General features: G+C 54.7%; 2 protein-coding genes across 2 annotated transcripts in view; one reads left to right on the top strand and one right to left on the bottom strand.

The window, feature by feature from the left end:
* Nucleotides 1-1,745, bottom strand: part of UBE2L3 (ubiquitin conjugating enzyme E2 L3) — a 45,537-nt gene extending 43,792 nt beyond the window's left edge. Inside the window, exon 1 of the mRNA XM_039868428.1 lies at nt 1,656-1,745. Within this exon, the coding sequence (XP_039724362.1) occupies nt 1,656-1,682 (27 nt within the window). The 5' untranslated portion in view covers nt 1,683-1,745. The remainder of the gene's footprint in view (nt 1-1,655) is intronic.
* Nucleotides 1,746-9,153: 7,408 nt separating this feature from the next.
* LOC120606841 (RIMS-binding protein 3A-like) lies at nt 9,154-14,880 on the top strand. The gene is given in 2 exon segments (XM_039868423.1): nt 9,154-10,467; nt 10,469-14,880. Coding segments are annotated over 2 exon segments (4,932 nt in total). The 5' UTR covers nt 9,154-9,465; the 3' UTR covers nt 14,399-14,880.
* The last annotated feature ends 6,997 nt before the right edge of the window (nt 14,881-21,877 follow it).

Below are 21,877 nucleotides of genomic sequence, written 5' to 3'. Positions count from 1 at the left end.
GCACCGAGTAAAAGCTGGGGGAAAAAAAGGTAGCTACTGTGATTAGGTGCGAGAGAAACCAAGAGGCAGGAAGGATGGCTGAACCGATTACTTTCAGCCAACCTAAGAAGGGTCTTACATTCTAAGTAAGAAGATAGGATTAACTACTGAGGACAATAAAACCACAGAGGTTTTCAATAGGAGTGAAAGGATTAAACATTTGCTTTAGAAAAAGAATTCTGGTGTCCCAGAAGGGGAATCAGAGAAAAGCACTTGGGAGGGCACCTGAAAGATAAGGATAAGAATTCAAGTAATTTCAGTCAGATTAGGAAGGAAGGCACACTCTCAAACAAATCTAACGTAAAATTCACAAGGCTTAATGAGTGACGACTTTTGGGGAGTAGAGTAGGGAAGTCGGTGAATAACAGTCCTCTCATCTGGATGACTGGGTGGTGTCACTGACAAAGAGATGAGAAGTCTGGAGTCTGCCGACTGTTCTTTCGTGCCCACTTCCAATGCAGTTTTATGAAGTTACATGTCGTCTCCAGCCCTTAAGTGAACAAAAGAAAGGAAACGTTCCCAGGAAGAAAGGGCCCAGAGATTGTGACTCCAAGTTCAATGGCCTGTCCTACCAAGCACTGCTCTGCCAATGAGGAACCCCAGCTCTTTATCTCCCCTCAGGAAACCAACTCCTGGACCTTTTTTTATTTCCGGCCCTGTGTAGCCCGGCAGCCGCCAGCCGACTCACAAACGTAGGCGAGGTCGGCTCTCGAGGACGCAAGGAAACACTCGCGAAAGAATTAAGCCAGTTTAGCATCTGCGTTCCTCACCAAAGGAGCCAATTAACACGAAGGCACCTCGGTGCATTAAAGATACAAAGTACCAAGTAATTTTTATAAACTTTGGCTGGTTTTGACTCGACTGACTGAAACCAACCCCCAACCCCTCAAAAATGGCACTTTGCTTCATCAGGGAAAAGAAATCGGGATGACTAAGTGGTGGGTAGAAAAGAAGATGGAGAAGGAGAACCGCGCCGCGATCCGGCCGACCCCACGCCTTCCTGGAGTTGAAACTTGCCCGCTGTGTGACTCTGCAGTCATAAGGCGACAGTTTGCTACGACCCAACGCAATTTCAAACGACCCATCAAAAACTGACCTAACTTCCGTCGTCCGGCCTCCTCCTTCCTTCCCCAGCCTAAGCCTCCCAAGCCTCCCGAGCTGCGGCGGGGCGGAGCGGGACTCCGAGCCCGGCGCGCTGCGGCCCAGGGCGGGGCGGCTCCGCGGCGCGGGCTCCCGGCCGGGGCTCCAGCGCTCGGGCCTTCCCCACGGGCGCCTGATTTGGGGCCTCCTGGCTGGGCTCCCACAGCAACGCCGCCTCAGGTCTGGGAGGCGGCCGCCGCGAGGAGAGGGACTCCGCCGGGCTCTGGGCGGAATGGACGCCCGGGGCCGCCCTGAGGAGCCGGCGGCGGCTACCAGCGCGGCCCGAAGCTCCCGCCCAGGCTGAGGCCTAGGCGGCCCCGTTAGCTCTCTCAGCCCGCGCACGGACCGGGGTGGCGGCGGGGCCACACAGGGTGGGAGGCCAGGTGGCGGCACCCCAAGGAGCCCCGACCCGCCGCTGGGGCCCCGGGCCCAGGACGCCGCCCACCGCCCGGCCGGCGCCGGAGAATGGCTTTTACCTTCATCAGCCTCCTGCTGGCCGCCATCTTGAATCTGGTGCTGCTGCTTTCCCAGTGTGCATCGCGGCGGGCCAGGCGGCTGAACCCCCGCACTTCCTGGAGCGGGGGAGGGGCAGGCGGGGCGCACCGGACGTGCAAAGCGCCTACTGTGTGCGGGCCACAGTGCTAGCGAGGCCTGGATGAATGCAGCAGGCGGAGATCCTGCCTTTTCGGGCTGTCTAATCCGATGGCCATTACAGACTGTGCCTGGCACATAGTAGGTACACAATAAATATTGGTTACATAAGATTGTTGAATAACCAGGATTATTTCAGGCACTTCTAAGTGCTGTGAAGAAAACTGAATGATAGGAAAGTGACTTTTCATTGGGAAGTTAGGGAAGCCTCACTGAGAAAATAGTGTATAAGTAATAATAGTCAACACTGGTTACCATTAACAGCCCCATTTCCAGGGAAACAAGCATGGAGAAGCCCAACGATTTGCCCAACGTCATGAAGCTAGCTAGGATCCTCGCCCAATTCCTGTCTGCAGGCAACTCTGGAACCTGAAGGATGGGAAAGCCACTGGGAGGTTTGGCAGAGAGTGTTTTAAGTAGGGGAAACAGTACTGGCAAAGACCATGAGGCTGTCTGGGTGGTAGGTGAATAAAATGAAGTAATGAAGGATTAGAGGGTGTGAAGGAGGCAGATGACAGACTGTGAAGAGCCTTGTAGGAACGGGAGGGATTTGACTTTTCTTCTATGTACTGCGAGAGCCCCTGGATGGATGTAGGTAGCAACCAAATAGTCATTTGGTTTTGCACGTTTAAAGAGAGTACTCTGATTGGATAATGGAAAATGGAGGTAGGTAGGGGGAGGAGGGGCCCTTTGGAAGCCTGTTGCAGCCATCCAGGCAAAGAGATGGTGGTGGTTTGGCCCTTGGGTGGCAGTGCAAGCAAAGAAACACATTTAGGCCTTGTTAAGGACTTTCTCTCCACTCTAAGAGCAATCAGTTTCCTATGAGAGGAAAGAAGAAAAGGGCACTAGAAATATATAGCTGGAATAGAGCTGGCCTCCCACACAGTGTCCTGGGAGCCCAGGCTTAAAATCTGGAGGGAGTGGGAGAGAGACCAAATGACAAGCCTCCTGCAATCAAGGACCATGTCTGCCTTTTATCTCTCCCCAGGGCCGGCACACAGTGGGTGCTCAATAAACATTTGGCATATGTATGAGGGACTCCATCAGCCTGCTCCCTAGAGCCATGGGATACTTGGAAGCCTGGCTTGGGTACTGACTCTATGGTCTTACTGCGTGCATTGGGCCTGGTGCTTAGTAGTCCCAAGTCAAAGAAAGAACACAGCTTTATTGGGAACTGCTTTCCCCTATGGAGAACCACAAATGGAAAGGGATCTTGCCATGAAGAATTCCAAGCCAGTTGAGGAAGCACAATGCGTACTCTTGAACTTGACATGCTAAACTGGGAATAGAGGCTGGGATCAGGAAAGGCCAAGCACTGAGAACTAGCCTTTGCTGTGGCATCCTCCTGCTTTCTTGCCACTGCCCTGCAAGATAGGTCCCTTGCACCCTCTTTGCAGGTGGAGAACTGAGGCTCTGAGCAGCAGAGTTCCCTTGTTAAACAAGTACACAGGAAATGTACTCAGTCCTAGTGGAAAGCTGCCTGGTCTTTGGGGCCCCTCTCCTGCTCTGGCTCCTGGTCATACCAGCTCTCCCCTCTACTCAGCTAACTGTGTTCATTCAGACCTGACTTTTCATGCCACCTCCCCGAGACTCCCATCAAAAGTAGCCTCTTCCTCCTCCTCTCTTCCTTCTGGATTCCAGGCCCTTTTGCTCAAACTTACCACATGCTGCTCCTTCCTCCACTAAGCACAGGGTCCTTGGTGCTCGTCTGCTAGGTGCAGAGAAGATACAAAGGTGGCACCTGCCCTCAAGGGGCTGACAGCATCCTGGAAAATGACAGCATCCAAGAAAAATGACAGAAGGTAGAAGGATTTGGTAAAGTGTGGGGGCTCAGAGGAGGGGCCTGACAGGGCCAGGGGCAGGGCCAGGGCCAGAGGGAGTTCTTAAGCACAAGAGAGGACAAGAGCATTGCAGGGACAAGAAAGTGCCTCTGTTAGGGCAGGGAACTGGCAATGGACGCTCGCACTCTATAAAGCTGATTGTGTTTCTGGCACTAGATGCTGGACATTTGTACCTGCCACTGAATTGACTGGAACCACAGAGCCAATGCTAAAATGTCATGTCTTATCCCATAAGTGAGGAAACTGAGGCCCTGAGAGAATGGCTTGCCTGACGTGTCCCCTGACTCAGAGCAACAGCCAAATGACTAGACAAAGTAGGCAAGGCCTCGTGCTTCAGGCTGCAAAGGAAGGAGTGTGATTGGAATAGATACAGGGGGGAGAGAAGTAGAGATGGCAGAGGATAGAAGATAGGTCTGTCCTGGCAACAGTGGGTAGCTGGAAAACCATGATGCTTCCAACAGCAACAAGGTCCTCAGGAATCAGTGGTGGTTTGTCCAAGGACTAGGGGATGATGATCTGATTCTGGCTGCCAGAGCCAGTGAGCTAGGCTACATGGCAACAGTTCAGAGCCCAGACTTGGGTCACACTGGCCTAGGCACAAGTCCTTGTATGACCATGGGCAGTTTCCTCATTTGGAGGGGATAGGGTCAGCCTCCTTGGAAGTGATAAGAACTCATGGACAAGACATGTAAAGTACAGGTGAAGGCAGACTGGCCACCCACAGAGGCGTACACCTCAGGAGCTAGGCCAGGGCTGCCAGGGTGAGAGGCCAGCCCAGGAGGCTAGGGGCCTCAACCAGAGAGCTGGAAGCTGGTGCACACTGCCTCTCCCTGCCCAGGAGACTGTGGACCAACCAGAATAGGCTGCATGGCCCAGGATGTACACACAGAAAGCACGGTTGCTCCTTAGGTATCCAGCTCCATCCAGGAAGGGGCAGTGCTAGGGATGAGAAGATCTGTTTGGGATCCTGCTGAGTTACCCTTCCTCTCTGAGCTCCAGTTTCTCCTTAAGCAAAGGAGAATCATGACAGAATTGTTAAGAATCAATGCCAGAAGGGACATGGGCCTGCCCTGGGTGGGGTGGGCATGGGAAAGGGCTGGTGCCAGCAGCCAGACTACAGAAGGCTCCTGAAATCTGATCTCAGCTCTATAGACCTCCCATCCTCTCCCATCTCAGTTCTCAGGAAACCTGCTTTGGTGGGCTTCTTCTTCCCATTAGCATCCCACCTCTCACTCACAGCATTTGCCCAAGCTTTGAATTCACCACATTCCTTTGTTATATTTTTGTTTAATCTTTGTGTCCTCCCTTAGACTGTAAACTCCACGAGGACAGAGGCCACATCTCGCCTGTCTGCCTCTGTCTTCTTCGATCATGTATTTATTGAGCACCTACCATGTGCTAGGCACTGTTCTAGATGCTGAGGTGACCTCAGAGAACTGAAAACACATTCATCCAAAAATAAGGAAAGCGGAGTGGAAATAAGGAGCTACTGTAAGTGCAGAAGTTAGGAAACTTAAAATCCTCCAGGATGGAGCCCACAGCCCTCATCAAGGCCAGCCAAGCCCTGCGAAGTTCAAGGCTTGGGTGGCAGAGTTGAAAGAGGGCTAGACCAGGCTGGCAGAGGAGGATGTGAACCAGATTACCCAGGATTCTTGATCCCATGACCACAAGGTTATAATAGACTGAGACTGTGAGAGAGGCAGCGTGGAATATAGGGCTGGTGATGTGGAGTGAATCAAGATGGGAAGGGAGTATATGCCTTCTCTCAAAAGTCAGTATCACAGACTGTGGGGGCAGCATATGTGTGGGCACGCAATACATAGGAAGTTCTCTAACTCAGGTTTTCAAACTTGATTCTAACAGCACACTTCTTTAAAACACTTTAAACCAAAGTTCTCTTTAGAAACTGATAAATGACACTCATGAGTGGCTGTGCTCTATGGAAGTAGTAGGGACAGTGTCTTCCCTTCAGCTCCTGGCATATCCTTCCCAACCCCAACAGCCCTGTAGTATTTCCCAGAAACCCTGGAGTCCTGAGGAACCCAGGTTGAAAATTACCTATGTAATCCATCCCCTTCATGATATAGGTAAGAAAGCCAAGACTCAGAGAATGCAGCAACATGATGAGCTAACGCCAGTCTGCTCTCCCTGAGCTTAGAGTTGATGGGGGTGACAAGCAGGTCACTGGACAATCATTGCACAACATGATGAGTGTGGGGATGGCAGAAGCCCGGCTCAGGGGAAGCCCTGGTTTGCCCATCCACTTAACCATAATCAGAATGCTCCTGATATGCCACAGATGGCTCCAGCACAAGCAGCTGCTGGATGGTAACTGAGGGGTTCCCAGAGACTCACCCCAGAGTCCTCCTCCTTGGTAGCGTCCTGCCCTCCTGACCTGTTGGAGGCCCTGCTTGAGGCTGCAGCAGGACATCCAGGCTACAGAGACCCATCCGCCACCCTAGTTCTGCCATGGCTGTCCACATGCCCTGGCCAGCCACCTGCTCCCACTGAGCCCCAGGTCCTACTCTGTCAAACAGAATTGCAGTGAGTATTCCATGAAGATACTCTCCCCGTAGCTACCATGTCCAGTGGCCCAGCAAAGGCCATCTTTGCCAATCTTCCCCCACATTCACCTCTCCTCTCAAAGAGAACATCTAGAGCCATAATTTCCTGTGTTCTTATTAGTCACCACTGCCGAAAGGCACCTCCTGTTACACACCAGTGGTTCAAGGGAACCTGGTTTGAAAAATATGAGTACATCAAAAAGAGTGGGGCCCACAGGTCCACATGCTGAATAAACACAGCACCTGCTTCTCCGAACCTCATTTTTCCCACCTGTCAGATGGGGCCAAGATCACTTGCTCACCTACCTGAGGAAATGACTGTAAGTGAGAGGGCCTGTCTGTCTGGATTGCACCAGGAACAATTGGGGAAGGTCAGTCACGGAAAAGAGGCTTTGTGGGGAGGGGAAATTCACTCAGAAAGGTTATGTGGGTGGCTCATGGCCAGACAGCCATCCTCAGAACAGCCGAGCCTGAGTTATGAGAGACCCCAGGTGCTGCCCAGGCCAGGCCAACACTGTAGACAGAGAAGTAAAGGAGTCTCTAGTGTGAGCACAACATTAAGGTCTGGATGCAATTAGCCAAGTACCAGACATCCATCTGCACCTTTCAGGAGCCATTTGGTGCCAGGGTAGGGAGAAGCCACATATAACTAGGACTCTTGAACTCCTAACCACACAGATGGCCCGGCCAAGAAAAGCCATGTGCGTGTGTGCATGTGTGCGTGTGTGCATGTGCGCATGTGTGCGTGTTCCACAGCTCGGGACCCCCCCAACATCTCTGCTGAGGCCAGACTTTCATTCCCAGCCCAGCCTGAGGCCTCTGCCCAAGGCCCTGATGGGCAACCTGGAGCCTGGGGCCCCAGACCTTGCTTCCAGGTGGTACCTGAATGTGGGAGGTAGGCAGGCTAGGTGGCAAGGTTGAGCAGTGCTCTTCACGCCCTTCCTGGCTGCTTGGCCCTGGGTCCTTGCCCCTCCTTTCTGGGGAAGGACTTTTCACTTACACCTCCTCTGAGCCTACCCCGGGCAGGGATACCAATGTGTATCAGATATGTCTCTGCTCCAAAAAGAGGGGTGCCAGTTGAGGCAATTAGGGCTGTAGAGTCCTGAGAAGCCCAGGTCCAGCCTGGAGAGTCAGGGAGGGCTCACTAGAAGAGGACTGCTAAGCTGAGGCCAAGGGACAAGGCAAGGTTAGTAGTAGGTAAGTGGACAAAACCACGGGTTATGTGGGACCCATTAATGAGCCAGATCATCTTGAGCAGAACTCTTAATCCACTGGGGCTCGAGACTCCTCATCTATAAAATGGGTGGTTTAAATAATGTATATCAAGTGCTTAGCATAGCACATAGTAGGTGCTTAGTTTGCAATGGACATTGTTGTTATCTTTGTGTTAGGAGAGGTTGGCATTCCAGATGTGGAGAATAACACATGCAAAAGCCCAGAGGCCTTTGAGTCAGGGGTATTCTTCAGACTCCTGGAAGAAACTTATGAGGGTTCAGCCCAAGCCCTGAATGGGAAAATGAGAACTTACCCAGACATTGGTGCAGCTCCTACTGCATACCCAGCCCTCATCTAAGAGAGTTCCGATGTCCCTCCACCCCTAGAAGGCTGGGGCTATCAATATACCCATTGTATAGACGCACGATGATCACTCAGCCAAAAAGTGGCAGAGTCTAGATAGAAACCAGGACTCTGAGGCATCCCACCTACCATGAAGCATCCAGAGCGAGTCCAGAGAGCATAGGGAATGCCTGTGCTGCCTACACCATGGCAGCCCTGCCTGGCCTTAGTCAAATCCCTGCCTTGCAGGCCTCAGATTCTCTAGCTGCCAAAAAGGGAACAGGTTTAAAATTAGTGAGCCGCCTACCAGAGTTCCACAAACAGAGGAAATGGATGCTCAGAGAGGTCAGAGAACTCTGGGAGGTCACACAGCCCAGAAGAGGGCTACGTTATTGGCCCATTTTACAGATGAGGACACGGAAGTAGAACAAGCTGAAGAACTGTTTGACTCCGTGGGTCTTCCAGCCCTAACCATCTGATTACACTACCCCTTGGAGAGCCATGGAAAGTTCTCTGGTCTTGCTGTCTCCAGAGAGGTGGTATGAAGACCCAAATGAGTTCATAAGGGCCTCTGGCTTAACCTTTTGGAGAAGCAGAAAGCCGGGCACTCCTGGGTAGACCAAAGGGCAGGTTGGGCCCCTATGGCAGCCCCATTCTCTTACCTCCCTCCTTGACTCTCCAACTGGCTGACACCCCACTCCGGGTTCTACTTGACTCTCTCTCCTTCTGCAGATGCAGAATGTGGCTCCCCACTAGAAGAAAGACTGGAGAGGGGTCCTCACAGCTGTGACCTGAGATTGGGCAAATATAGCCAGAATGCTCATAGACTCTGGAGGCATAATTTTGCAGGTTTGAATTTCCATTCAATTACTTCTGGGCTGTGTGACCACGGAGATGTCAGTATCTCTCAGAGCATCCTTGCAGGATGATTCAGGGCTTTGGTCCCTGAAGAAGCCCTACTTCCATGTCTCAATTGGCACCATGCCCAGGCTATGGGCTCAGAACTTCCCATCTTTAAAATGGGCATAGGAGGTTTAAATAGATAGTGGCATGCAAGTGCTTAGAACCACAGGGGGCCTTGGAAGAGTAGGCCCTGTGGAGGTGCAGGAACCAGAGGTACCTTCCCCTAGCTGAGGGCCAAGTTTGGGCATATCCTGTCGCAATGTTCAGCCACCTAGGCCAAATATACTACCTGAACTTGTGGCAAGGCCAGGCTGGGTCAGCTCACATCTCATCTGTGATCTTGACCCACACAGCGAGCCCCTTTCTCTAGGCCCAGAGGAGCAGCCTGGCTTCCCATCAGCCCATTGACCTAAAAGGGATTGGAGAGCGCCTGGGAAAGTATCGGGATGGGTCGCAAGGGACATGGTGCCAAAAACAGGGAACGGCCTGGGGTCAGAAAGACCCCTGGGCATCCTGGGAAGGACATGGGCTGGACTGAATAAGGGTGTTGAGAGCCCAGCCCTGGCGTAAGCAGCCTCATGAGGATCTAGGGCTGGTGCACCCACAGCACGGGGTGGAAGAACATGCACAGGGGCGGAAGTGGCACGTGGAGACCACCAGGGACGCCGGAAGGGGCACGCGGGGCGGTTGGCCTTGGCCGGGTAGGCGGCCGTTGACGAGCAGCGGCCTGGGCCAGGCAATGTCAGGCGTCTGGCCGGGCCGTGGCCACCATGACCAAGGACTCGCCCAACCCTTCGGGTGGTAGCCGCGTGACACCCAAGAAGCCAGCTAGTCCAGGCGCGGCGGCGGCGGTGCTAGAGGAGCAGAGACGGGAGCTGGAGAAGTTGCGGGCGGAGCTGGAGGCGGAGCGGGCTCGCGGGCTGGCGGAGCGGCGGCGCTTCGCGGCCCAGGCGCGCCAGCTGCGGGAGACGGCTGAGCGGGAGCGGCAGCAGCTGGTTGACCATCTGCGCTCCAAATGGGAGGCACAACGCTGTCGGGAGCTGCGGCAGCTGCAGGAGAAGGTGCTGCGGGAACGCGAGGCCGAGATCCGGCAGCTGCTGCGTTGGAAGGAGGCCGAGATGCGGCAGCTACAGCAGCTGCTGCACCGCGAGCGTGATGGCGTCGTGCGCCAGGCCCGGGAGCTGCAGCGCCAGCTGGCCGAGGAACTGGTGAACCGAGGCTATTGCGGCCGCGCGGGGGCGCCCGAAGTCGCCGCCGCGCAGTGCCGCTGTCGCCTGCAGGAAGTGCTGGCGCAACTTCGCTGGGAAACAGACGGCGAGCAGGCCTCCCGCATCCGCCACCTACAGGAGGCGCTCGACGTAGAGCGCCAGCTCTTCCTCAAGTACATCCTGGAGCACTTCCGCTGGCACCCGGCTTTGTCCCGGCCCCCCGACCCCCAGGCTGTGCAATTTTCGGAAGTGCCGCACCCCGACACCGCCTGCAACTCTCGCCGCCTCCCAAAGTCCGCCTGTCGACTCGAATCCCTTGGCAGCCTGAGCGCCGGCGTCCGCGTGCGCTCCCGCTCCCTTGATCTGGTGCCCACGGCGTGCTCCAACTCCCCAGGCAGCCTGCTCCCTACGCGCGCCAGCTCCCTTGATTCCTTGGCACCAGCGCGTTCCCGCTCGCTCGACAGCACCCTGAGTCGCCCAAAGGCTCCTGAATCCGAGGAGCGGGCCTCCTCCTCTCCAGACACGTCCATCCTGGGCTCCCCGAGCCCCCCGCCGCCTCCACCGCCGCCGCCGCCCGCCACCGCCGCCGCCACCACCACCACCACCACCACCATCGGAGCACAGGGGACCTAGCGACCCGCCAAGAGAAGACTCCGGGAGCCAGCCCTGCGAGGCCTTGACCCTTTCGCCGCTGAGCTTGGACTACCAGGAGCTGGTGAAGCAGAACTCGGAACTGTCCCAGGCATTGCAGGTGCTGGCGCGCCGCTGCTCTGGCCTGCATGCAGAGAACATGCAGCTGCGGCGCGCAGGCTTCCCAGACAAGGAGGACGAGAAGGTGAAGCGGCTCAAGGTGAAGCATGCGGAGCTAACAGGCCTGGCGCGGCGCCTAGAAGACCGGGCCCGCAAGCTGCAAGAAACCAACCTGCGGGCTGTGAGCGCGCCTGTGCCGGGCGAGAGCCGCGCTGGCCTGGAGCTGTGCCAGGCCTTCGCCCGCCAACGCTCTCGGGACTTGTCGGAGCAGGCGAGCGCGCTGCTGGCCAAGGACAAACAGATAGAAGAGCTGCAGCAGGAGTGTCGCTTGCTGCAGGCACACGTCGCCTCGGGCCTCGGCAGCGCCCCGCACCCTAGTGGGGGTGCGGCCAGCGCCCAGTGGCTCAACATCAGCGACTTGGACCGGCTGCAGCGCGAGTCCCAACGGGAGGTGCTTCGCCTGCAGAGGCAGTTGACGCTGCAGCAGGCCACCTGCAGAGCCCGGGCGGAGGCGGGCGGCCAGAGTGCACCCTGCGAGGATGCGCGGCGCCAAGTGCAGGCGCTGGAGCGCGAGCTGGGCGCGCGGCGGCGCGAGTGCGAGGAGCTCGGTGCGCAGGCGGCGGAGGCGAGGCGGCGCGGCGAGGAGGCAGAGGCGCAGCTGCAGGCGGCGCTACGAGAGGGCGCCTGGCTGGCCAAGGAGAACGCGCGACTGCAGGCCCAGGCAGACTGGATGCGGAAGGTGGCGGCGGAGAACAACGATGTGCGCAGGCAGCTGTGCCGCGCGTGCCAGGAGCGGGATGCCACCGGCTTGCTGGCGGAGCAGCTGCTGCAGCAGGCGGCACGCGGGCAGGACAAGCAGCAACAGCTGCAGCATGACCTGCAGAAGGCCCTGAGTGATCTCCAGGCTGCTCGAGAGGAGATGCGGGCGCTGCAATGTCAGCCTGGTCACCCTCCCCAGGAACCCTGGGAGGCGCCCCCAGCTCCGGATTCTCAAGGCAAGAATAGCAGAAGGACTAGGTTCCAGCCAGAGCCTGAAGACCAAGCATCATCACAGCCCAGCAGAGACAAACAGGAGAAAGAAACCTCTCTGTTGGAGAGCCCAGTTGCCCTTGGGGACCCAGTCAGTGCCCCCCAAGTGCCAGAAAGAGTTCCAGCCAGCCAACCTCTGGACTCCAGCCCCCAAGCCAAGAAAACCAGCTCCCAGTCGAACTCCTCCTCAGAGGTGGAGTCCATATGGGCCACCGTGCCATCTTGCCCTGCTCTGGACATGGACACAGCCAGTGAGGTGGAGGATCTAGATCCAGACAGTGTGTCTTCAACGCTGGAAGTGGGGGACTCAGAGGCCCCTGCCACCCTCAAGCTCAAGATCTTCCTGGTTCGATATAGCTATAACCCATTCGAGGGGCCCAATGAACACCCTGAGAGTGAGCTGCCCCTCACAGCTGGGGATTACGTATATATCTTTGGAGACATGGATGAAGATGGCTTCTATGAAGGGGAGCTTGAGGATGGCCGGCGGGGTCTGGTGCCTTCCAACCTGGTAGAGCAGATTCCAGACAGTGACATCTTTGGCTGCCTGCCCCCAGAGTCCCCAGACCTTGGCCCCACTCAGATCCCAGCGGGGCAGGGCGAAGCTTCAAAGGAAGGCACTGGTCACAGCTTATTGCCTGGGAAAACTCAGGGAGCTGTGGACAGAGGGACGTGCCAGAAAAAGGTGGGCTCCAAAACAGAAGTGGCAATAGAGATCTCAGATGCCAAGACAGAAGATGGCTGGCTTGGTTTGCTGCAGAGTGTGGAGGAGCAGGACTTCTCCAGACCCCTTCTGGGGGCCAAAGGGGTCCTTTGTGTGGCCCCCAAGCAACTACACCTGCAGAATGTTGCAGCCACATCGGCTGAGATCACCTGGGTCTACAGCAGCAGCAGCCATCCCCACGTGGTGTACCTTGATGACCAGGAGCATGCCCTGACCCCAGCAGGTGTGAGCTGCTACACCTTTCAAAACCTGCATCCCAGCACGCGGTACCAGGCGCGGGTGGAGGTGCAGCTGCCATGGGACTCACTGCAGACACACTGGGAAACCATGTCTTCCACCATCACCTTCGACACACCTTTGGCAGGACCCCCTGACCCTCCACTGGACGTGCTGGTGGAACACCACACCTCCCCAGGCCTCCTGGTGGTCAGCTGGCTCCCAGTGACCATCGATTCTGCCGGATCCTCCAATGGAGTCCAGGTCACTGGCTATGCTGTGTATGCCGATGGGCTCAAGGTTTCAGAGGTCACTGATGCCACTGCTGGGAGCACCCTGTTGGAATCATCCCAGCTCCAGCTGCCCCTGATGTGCCAGAAGGTCTCGGTGAGAACCATGTCACTTTGTGGGGAGTCCCTGGATTCGGTGCCAGCTCAGATCCCTCAGGACTGTGTCACCTGTAAACGATTACCGGAGAACTCTCCCTTTAGCTATACATGTGGCGACCAATTCCCATGCAGAGTCACCTTCCCCGTTTGCCCTCAGAGGCTGGCACTGGCTCCCCTGATTGCCAAAGCCAGCTCTCACACCCCCGGAAGCTGTGGGGAGCCCCGGGCTGAGTTCCTAGAAGCATTCCCTGAAGAACTGCCAGAGAGGCACTCCCCAGTGCGTAACCTGAGTTCAGAAAGAGAATATCCAAGTGCAAAGGCTGGCAGCCAAGGCCAGGGGCCCACAGAAGCTTGGGAGGTATGCAGAAAGGAGATGTTATTTCAGAAGAGTCCCCAGAATTACAGGCTGCCTCTGCCCAGTAGCCAGTCTGAGGAGGAAGAAGACCACTACCAGCACAGGGGCACCAGCCAAAGCCCTGCTCTGGGAGTTGTCCATCTGTCCCCCAAGTGGGGGCCTGGGAAAGAACTATGTCAGGAAAAGGCCACCCTTGAGAAGGACCTCAGGCAAAAGCAAGATGCCCAAGTGTTCACCGCTCCCCAGCTGGGCACAAGCCAAAGATACGTGTCTGACTTTCGCAACATTTTGCAGAAGGTGGAGGCAGTGTGCTTCGGTCCGTGGGGCACAGAGAGACAAGAGCAGAGAAGGGAGCTTAGGGCCCAGAGTGGGCGAGGTCAGGCTCTGGGTAGCAAGAGGGAGTGCCAGCTCCATGAGCCCAGCTCAGTGCTTTGTCCAGCTCCATCCAACAAAGTCATTAAGATGTCCAGGGATGGCCCCCCACAGCTGGGGGTAGGCGTGGACACTCCGGTCAGGGTTTTTGTGGCCCTCTTTGATTATGACCCCCTAGTGATGTCTGCCAACCCCGAGGTTGCAGAGGAGGAGCTGGCCTTTCAGAAAGGGCAATTGCTGAGAGTGTGGGGCTCTCTGGACCCACATGGCTTCTACCATGGTGAATGCAATGGGCAAGTGGGCAACATCCCTGGGCACCTGGTGGCTGAAGCAGAGTCAGGCATGGAGCAGACTGACAGGAGGCGGCATTTGCCAGCGCAGGGGCACGCACCCTCTGTGGCCCACCTCGATGATTTTCGTGGACTCACCAGGAGGCCTCCACTGTGGACTCCGACAACCATGATGGCAGCTCTGGACTATGACCCCAAGGACAGGCGAGGAGGGGGCCTGGTGAAGGGCAAGCTATCGCTGAAAGCAGGGGACGTAGTCACAGTCTATGGGCCTGTAGATGACAAGGGATTCTATTATGGGGAATCAGGCGGTCACAGAGGCCTAGTCCCAGCTCACCTGCTGGATCACATGTCCCTCCATGGAGAGTGAGCAAGGCTACCCATGGGGGTAGTAGCCTCTGGCCACCAGCGCCCCACCAGAGGAGAAGCAAGCATGTGGACCCTTCCACCAACACCCCTCCTCCCCTCTGTGATCACCCCACTATGTGAAATTGATGACAGTCGTCAGGCATCCCCTAGCCTCTGAGAGCAACAGGGCTTAAGTCTGAACTGAGCTGTTTCCAAAAAAAAAACAGGACACTCAGCCCCTAGAGTGTGACAGGCTGGTTTGGCGTTGTTGGTAACTCCAACAGGCATTTGAAGAAGTGCCTTTCTGTGCTCAGTATGCGTTTTCTTTAGGAGGTGAACATTATTCATCCATTGCCTTGTATGAAAGTCTCAAGAAAAGCCTGCCTCTTAAAAAAAAAATGTGACTAGAATGTTATTTTTCTATCTTATGTTCAACCCCTCATTAAAATGTTGATAGAAAAAAGAAAAAGAATATTTTAGAAGTGAAAGCACAACCAAGGGAAACATGAGCCTTCCTCTCCTCCCTGTCTTCTGTTAAGGGGCCTACAAGGGCTACAGACATATTTTCCCAGCTGTGGGAGTAGGAAGGGCACCCCCTTGCTGTTTAGGAGAACCTAACACAGGGTCTGTTTTTAGGGCTGCCGAGGGCCCTGCCAGGAGCCAAGGCTGAGAAGCAGGGCCCCCACAGGTGTCCCTGCCCATGGGCTGTGTGTCCCTTTACGGAGGGTGGTGTCTGTGTCTACCAGCAGAGGGTCCCTTTCCCCAGCACTTCCCTAGGAACCTCACTGGGAGGGCACGTCCACATTTGCCCCATTTTACAGAAGAGCTGCTGAGGTTTGGGGGGCCCCCCCAGGTTCCACAGCTCCAGAGCTCCTTCCTCCCATGGTCTTCTGGGGCGCCCCGTCTAGGAGAGTGAGGATAAGGGGTGGCCTTCATCCTTCTCTGCTTCTGTTTGATGTCCCTATGTTTCCCTAAATCCAACCACACTGTCAGAGGAAGGGCACCACCTTCCTGAGAGCAGGAGGAAGTTACTGGAAGCATTCCTGGGAGGAATCAGAGCCAGTCAGGTTCTTGAGGGACTTAGCGAATTGGGGCCAGAGGGTTCCACCACGCTGGCCCTGGGCTAAAGTGGGGAACAGAAAAAGGGACAGACCCAGGGGACGTCTCAACCTGACACACTTACTGCTGTCTTATTCTCAGAAAACACCGGAACCAACAAGGCAGCTGTGGTGTGCACACACACACTTGTGAGCAGGAGGCTGCAGGGGAGAAACTCCCCCTACCCCATCGCCCTCCGTCCACTGAGGGCCATGATCATCCTCTCTGAAGCTCACAACTACCCATTTTTACAGTGAGAAAGTAGGCTCAGAAGGCTGACCTGGGGAGGCAACCCAGACCAGCTCACAATTTTTTTTAATTGTGATAAAATATACATAACGTAAATTTTACCATCTCAACCATTTTTTAAGTGTACAATTCAGTAGTGTTAATACATTTACATTGTCTTGCAACCAATTTCCAGAACTCTTTTTATCTTGCAAAACTAAAACTCTGTACCCATTAAACAACCACCACCATTCCCCTCTCTCCTTAGCTACTGGCAACCTCTAATCTATTTTCTCTCTATGACTTTGACTACCCTAGAGACCTCATATAATTTGGCTCATACAGTAAATTTGTCTTATTATGTCTTTCTTATTTCGCTGAGCATAATGTCCTCAAGTTTCATCCATGTTGTAGCATGTGTGAGAATTTCATTTGTTTTTTAAGGCTGAATAATACTCCATTGTATGGACACACTACATTTTGGTTAGCCATTCATTCATCAGTGACACTTGGGTTGCTTCTACTTTTCTGGCTGTTGTGACTAGCGCTGCTATGAACATGAATGTACAAGTATTCTCAGCTTTCAGTTTTTCAAACCATCAGCTCAAAACCCAGAATGGAACCTGAGGATGATGAACAACAAGGAAACTGCTATTGCAGGAGAGGACAGTCCAGCCGGCTCCTCCCAACTCCTGGGCGCTAGATTGGAGGTCTCGGTGCCCACGGGCTGAGGGGTGGGGACAAATATGGTTCCCACACACTGGAAGAGCAACAACAGTTTAGCAAGAGAATAGAATTTAAATCCATGAACTTTCAAAATTAAATACAATAACTAATTCCGTAAGAACCACAGATGTAACCCATACTATTCCGTCATTTTTCCTCATAATTTTTTATTTAACTTTATATTCTTTATATTACATCGACCAAGATTACCCTCCTTTTTTTTTGAACAGCTGCAAGATCGTCCATTTCATGGCTGCGAAGTGGCACCCCCAACCCTCACTCCAAATCCCCATTTAATTTTCCTCCATGGCCCTCATCCATACCCGGCATGTTACCTATGATTTTTCTGTTGTCTGTGTTCCACCCCCACAGCCACTCCCCCACCAGAATGTAAGCCCCACAAAGAAAGGGACCTCTTTGGTTTGTTCATTGCCCATCACATAGTAGGTCATCAATAAATATATGCTGGATAAAGGAACACACTGTATGTGGCACCTGTGCTGGGCCCAGATACTGGCCTGCGCTCCAGGCATTTACACCACGCACTGGGCTGCTCCATGCACTAAAAAAGAGTAATACATGATACTGCACAAGAGAGGAAGTCTTTGCTGATTCTGACCCTGGGCACTGGGGCAGGTGAGGAGGAGGGCATCTTAGGCAGTGGGAACAAACAAAGCAAAGGGCCTGAGGCATGAGAATAATGAATGATTGCACACTGGGGAAACTTGGGGAACAGTGGCATAGAAAGAGGAAAAGGGTTGGGGACAGGTGCCACCAGCTGGTAGAGTCCCTTCTGGGTTTCGAAGTCCCCTGGAGCTTCCTCATGCTGCCACTAGAGGGCAGCCTGGGCACACCGTGGGTTGCTCTCCAGGGACCCTGCACCTGGGCAAAACCAGAGCAGCTTGGGGCCACACCTGCCTGCGCAGACCCTGAAGCCGTGTCGGAGTGAGCTGGAAAAGTCTCCGATGCTGCAGGCCTGTGATTCAGACCCCATCTAGCCCTGTTTTCTCCTCCCCTCTCTCTGGGGAACCCATCCCACCCCATCTCCATACCCATAGGGGATATTCTTTCAGGGGAACTGGGACCAGTATCAGGCCTGGCAAGTCTGATTCCTGGCCACAGAAAAGCCTCCCTCTTCACTCTTCTTGCAGGCCCACTCCCACAAATCCTAGTTTCCCAGAGGCCTTGGGAGGTTTAGTGAATGAATAAAGAAGCACACAACCTGGTGGCCTGTGGGAGGCAGAGCCACCCCACCGAGTGAGTGGTGGCGCAGTTGGACTCTGGAACCCAGCCAACTGCGTCTGAACCCTGGTCTGCCAGTAGACAGCTGGGAGGCCTCTCTGAGCCTCAGTTTCCTCATCCATGGCAGGGCCGAGGGGGTTGTTTTGAGAAGATCCTGTGTGCAGAGTACTTGGTCCAGGATCAAGACCCAAAGGAAGCCCAAGAAAGCTGGTGAGGATACAGGTGGCAGGAGTCTAGGGCAGGGGTAGATGGTCCTGGGTCCAGCCTGCCTCCTCCAAGGGCACTGAGAACCAGAAGACTTTGATTAAAGGCAAGGGGAGGCCATGCAGGTCTAGTGAGGTGGGTAGATGGGAAGGAATAGATGCCTGGTCATGGCCTGCACTGGGCCTCTCCCCGACTGACCAGATGACCTGGAGGCTCAAAGCCTGTCCAGGCCAGTCCAGTAGGGAACAGGGGGATGGGAAGTCCAGCTGGCCAGAGGGCAGAGAAGCCTATAGTAGTCAAAGGTGCAGCAGTCAGGGAATCTAGAGGGTTCTAGAGAGAGGGTCACTGAGCCTGACCTGGCACTCTCCACTTCCGCCCAGGGCCCTCTGGTCAGGGCAGGTCTCAGCACCTCGCCAGTCTTCCCCCAACAGAGAAGAGGCTTTCAGACATTTCTCATCATTTCCTGCTCTCACTCTCCGCGTACTGGATGGCACAAAAGCAGCATGAAGATAACCAAACAGCTCTTAGTCTTTCCCACAATCCACTTGCCATGGGAACCCCCATCCTGCTGGAGCACCCCGGGACTAGTTCATTCATCACCCTCTACCTCAGCCACTGTGCATTTTCAAAACATAAGGTTAACTGATCAATTTCAGAGTTATTATATGAAATCTGTGCCCACAAGAACATACCATGAAAGACAATATAAAAAGCTCAGATTCCATCTTTTGGTCACACCCCCTCTCTCTGTCTCAGCCCATGGTGGTTGGATTTAGAGGCTGGGTGGGGGCATATAGAAGGTCAGGGGTTCTACCTAAGATAGAACATGCTGGGTCAACTTCAGGCTTGTAAGACCAAGCATATTGCCAGGTAGCGCTGACTCCAGGAACCCAGGCACGGAGGGTTCCTGGGACCATGGTGCCACCACTGGCACCCCAGCCGGCTCCACAGGTCCAGCCAGCTTCGGGCTCAGCCCCATCTGTCCCTGTCCCAGATGGTGTTTGGGGTCTGTTCTGAGCTGGAATGCCCTATATTTAGAGATCCTCTCACTCAAAAGCCCTGGCCTCTGATACCTGACTATAGGTGTGTATATCCCACCGTGCCCCAAACTCCCAAGGTAAACTCCCTTAAAATCCTTTAGTAACTGACCACCTGACTGGCTGTGCCCACATGGCTGGACTTCCAGGACCCCAAGGGGGACCCCACTGGCCACTTCCCCTTGGTTAGGGTCTTTGGCTAGAGGGTGCCCTCCTAGGAGCTTGTCCCCTCCGGCTCAGCCTGAGAGTTGGGTGGAGGCTGGATCTGAATCCTGGACCACCTGGTCAGTCAACCTCACGGAGTTCTTTGACTCTCGTCCTCAATTTCTTCTTCCCTAAAGTTGGCCTTCTGGCTGCCCTGCCCTTTCAGTCAGCTCACTCCAAGTTGTCCTTCAAAAGTGCCCTTCTTCCTATCTTGGGCAGCCTTCCCCAACTCACTCCACCCTCACTGAGTTTACATGCCCCTCCCATATGCATGGACAGTCCCCAGGCAAAATCCCTGTGCCCTAGAATTATTTACTCTGTCACCTTCCCCAACAGAGTGCCTCTTACTCCAGGTTGCCTGCTCAATGTAGGCATCGGGACCTGGTGTGGACCTGGTGTGGAGCTCGCATTGGGGTCTGTGTGCCAGCACATTCCTTCCTAAGTTAGGAAAGGCACCAACTGGCTTGTGACAGAGAAGCCCAAAAAAGGGTTGGCCTGGGGCTCTAGGTGGCCACGTTTCCCACTGAGAACTGACCTTTGCAAGCCCTCACCATGTGCCTTACCTCACGTACTGCCCACGGCAACCCTACCCAGATGGTGTAATTATTTCCCCCTTGTACAGATGGAGAAACTCAGGCTCTGAGAGGAGAGGTCATTCATCAAGGTCGTTCAGTGAGTCCAGGCAGAGCCAGGGTCTGAGCCCAGGTGTATCCCTTTGCCCCTAGCCCTTATCTGAAGGAGTCCTGCCCTAGCCTGGGGGCAGGGCCTGGGTCTAGGGAGGAGGCCAGAGGGAAGGAGAGTCAGAAACTCGAATTGAAGAACCGATAGGGGGAGGGTGGGAGGTTCTGGGAGTGGCCAGTTGTTAGGGCTTGGGCAACAGGGTACTCGGTGGAGCTACACTGGGCGGAAAGGGGCAGTGGGGCAGGCACAGGCCTGCTGAGTCAGAGATGCCCCAGGGTCTTCAGGAAAGGCATCTGGAAGGTGGCCCTGGGCTGGGGCTAGTGAAAGCACCCCAAGATGGTGGGCCCAGGGGTTGAATTGGGTGCTGAGGCCCCACCCCAGGACCGTCAGGATTTAAGGAGAAAGAGGCCTCCGAGAGGATAGGGGGCCACATTTTCCAGAAGGAGGGAGTGGTCAGCCTCCACAAGGTCAGGCAAGATAAGGGCCGCTGGGCCCAGCCTCCCTCGTGACTATGACCAGAGGCTTCTGTCCCAGCCTAGGGGCTTCCTGGTGTCCTGGCCATGAGGAAGCTGGCCCCTTCCCACTCTGCCACAGGAAGCCCCACTGGGCCCTGGTGATGGGGGAAAGTCTCCCAGAAGAAAACTGGAAAGCTGGAATTTGAAAAATCCAAGGCTGTACAGGGGCCATTCCCACCCTTTGTCTACAGGAGCAGAGCCCTCAGGAGGTTCTCGGTGTCCCAGGACCCTGTCCTCCAGGGAGAAATGAGGAGGGGTCTGCAGATATGGCTATCAGCTAGCTCCATTTTGCAGGTGGGAAAACTAAGGCCAACTGACAGAGGTCAGTTCTGAGGCAGCTGACTGTCAGTTCTGGGGTAGCTGACTGGTCAGTGGTACAGTCAGGATTTAGATCCAGGGGTCTCTCCATGGCTTCCCCCAGAAACACAACCCTGCCAGCCATCACCTCCACCCTGCCCATCTCAGAGCCACAACCAGGCCCCCTCCTTCATCCATCCATTCACTTGAGTCAGGTGCTGTTCAGGCACAGGGGCCATAGCATCCTGCAGGCAGACCCCAGAAGAGACCCTAACAGTCTAATGGGGGAGGAGACCAGGAAACCAAAGGGCTGGTTGAGGCTTGAGCGGGAGCAGAAGGCCCAGGGCCTGGGGGAGTTTTCCACCAAGCAGGGGGCAATCAAAGCTTCTCAAGAAAGGGAGGACTCATTGAGGTTTTTCTTTCTCTTTATTTCATAACCGTTTTTCTGAAAAATAACAAAAGTAATACATAGACATAACAATTCCAATAATACAAGAGTACCTAAGTTAAGTGTGAAGTCCTTCCTCACCCCTCCCCCATACCCCCTTTTCCTGCCCCAGCTTTCTATAGGGATATATAAGCATATATAGGAATGGAAGCAGGTATATAATTTTTAAAAATCATAAATGTAATTACATTGTACACACTGTTCTGCATCTTGCTTCTTCCACTTAGCAAGATGTCTTGGCTAACTTACCAATAAACCTTCCCCAGAGCGACTGGGCCCCTTTTTTTTTTCATCTTTCTTTGCCTGTGTGCCTGGTGACAGTATTGCCACCTCCAACTGGGTTTCCAAGGCCTTCCCTGGGTTACTGGTGGACTGGGCTCCTTCACGTGCCCCCAACACGAGCCTGGGCTGACAGTGCTCCCCACACTAGGCTCTCATTATATCACACGGTCCCATGTGCATGGCGCCTGCCCTGCCAGCCTCCTCTGGGTGCCTCAAAAAGCTCTCCCTCCCTTCTGGAACTTGCACATGCCACTCCCCGGCCTGGCTTCACCCTGCTTCCCACTCGAGTTTGGTCTTCAGGTCTCACCTATTGATTCATGGATGCATCAGATCATTATCGATCACATGGATACCTGGCCTGGTCCCAGACATCGGCTGCCAGTGGTGAGTAGTGGATGATCCTGGCTCTCATGGATGGAGCTCTCATTCTAGTGAGGGCGAGACGGTGAGCAAGGAAGCATATACATCAATAAGGATGGTGCAGGACTGGGAGGAAAAGAGGGAGAGAGGATTGAGAGTGAAGGACGGCTGTTTTAGAA

The sequence above is a fragment of the Pteropus medius genome, unplaced genomic scaffold, assembly GCF_902729225.1.
Source record: "Pteropus medius unplaced genomic scaffold, Ma_sr-lr_union100, whole genome shotgun sequence".
Lineage (NCBI taxonomy): Eukaryota > Metazoa > Chordata > Mammalia > Chiroptera > Pteropodidae > Pteropus > Pteropus medius.
This window is presented reverse-complemented; position numbering and strand designations above follow the sequence as displayed.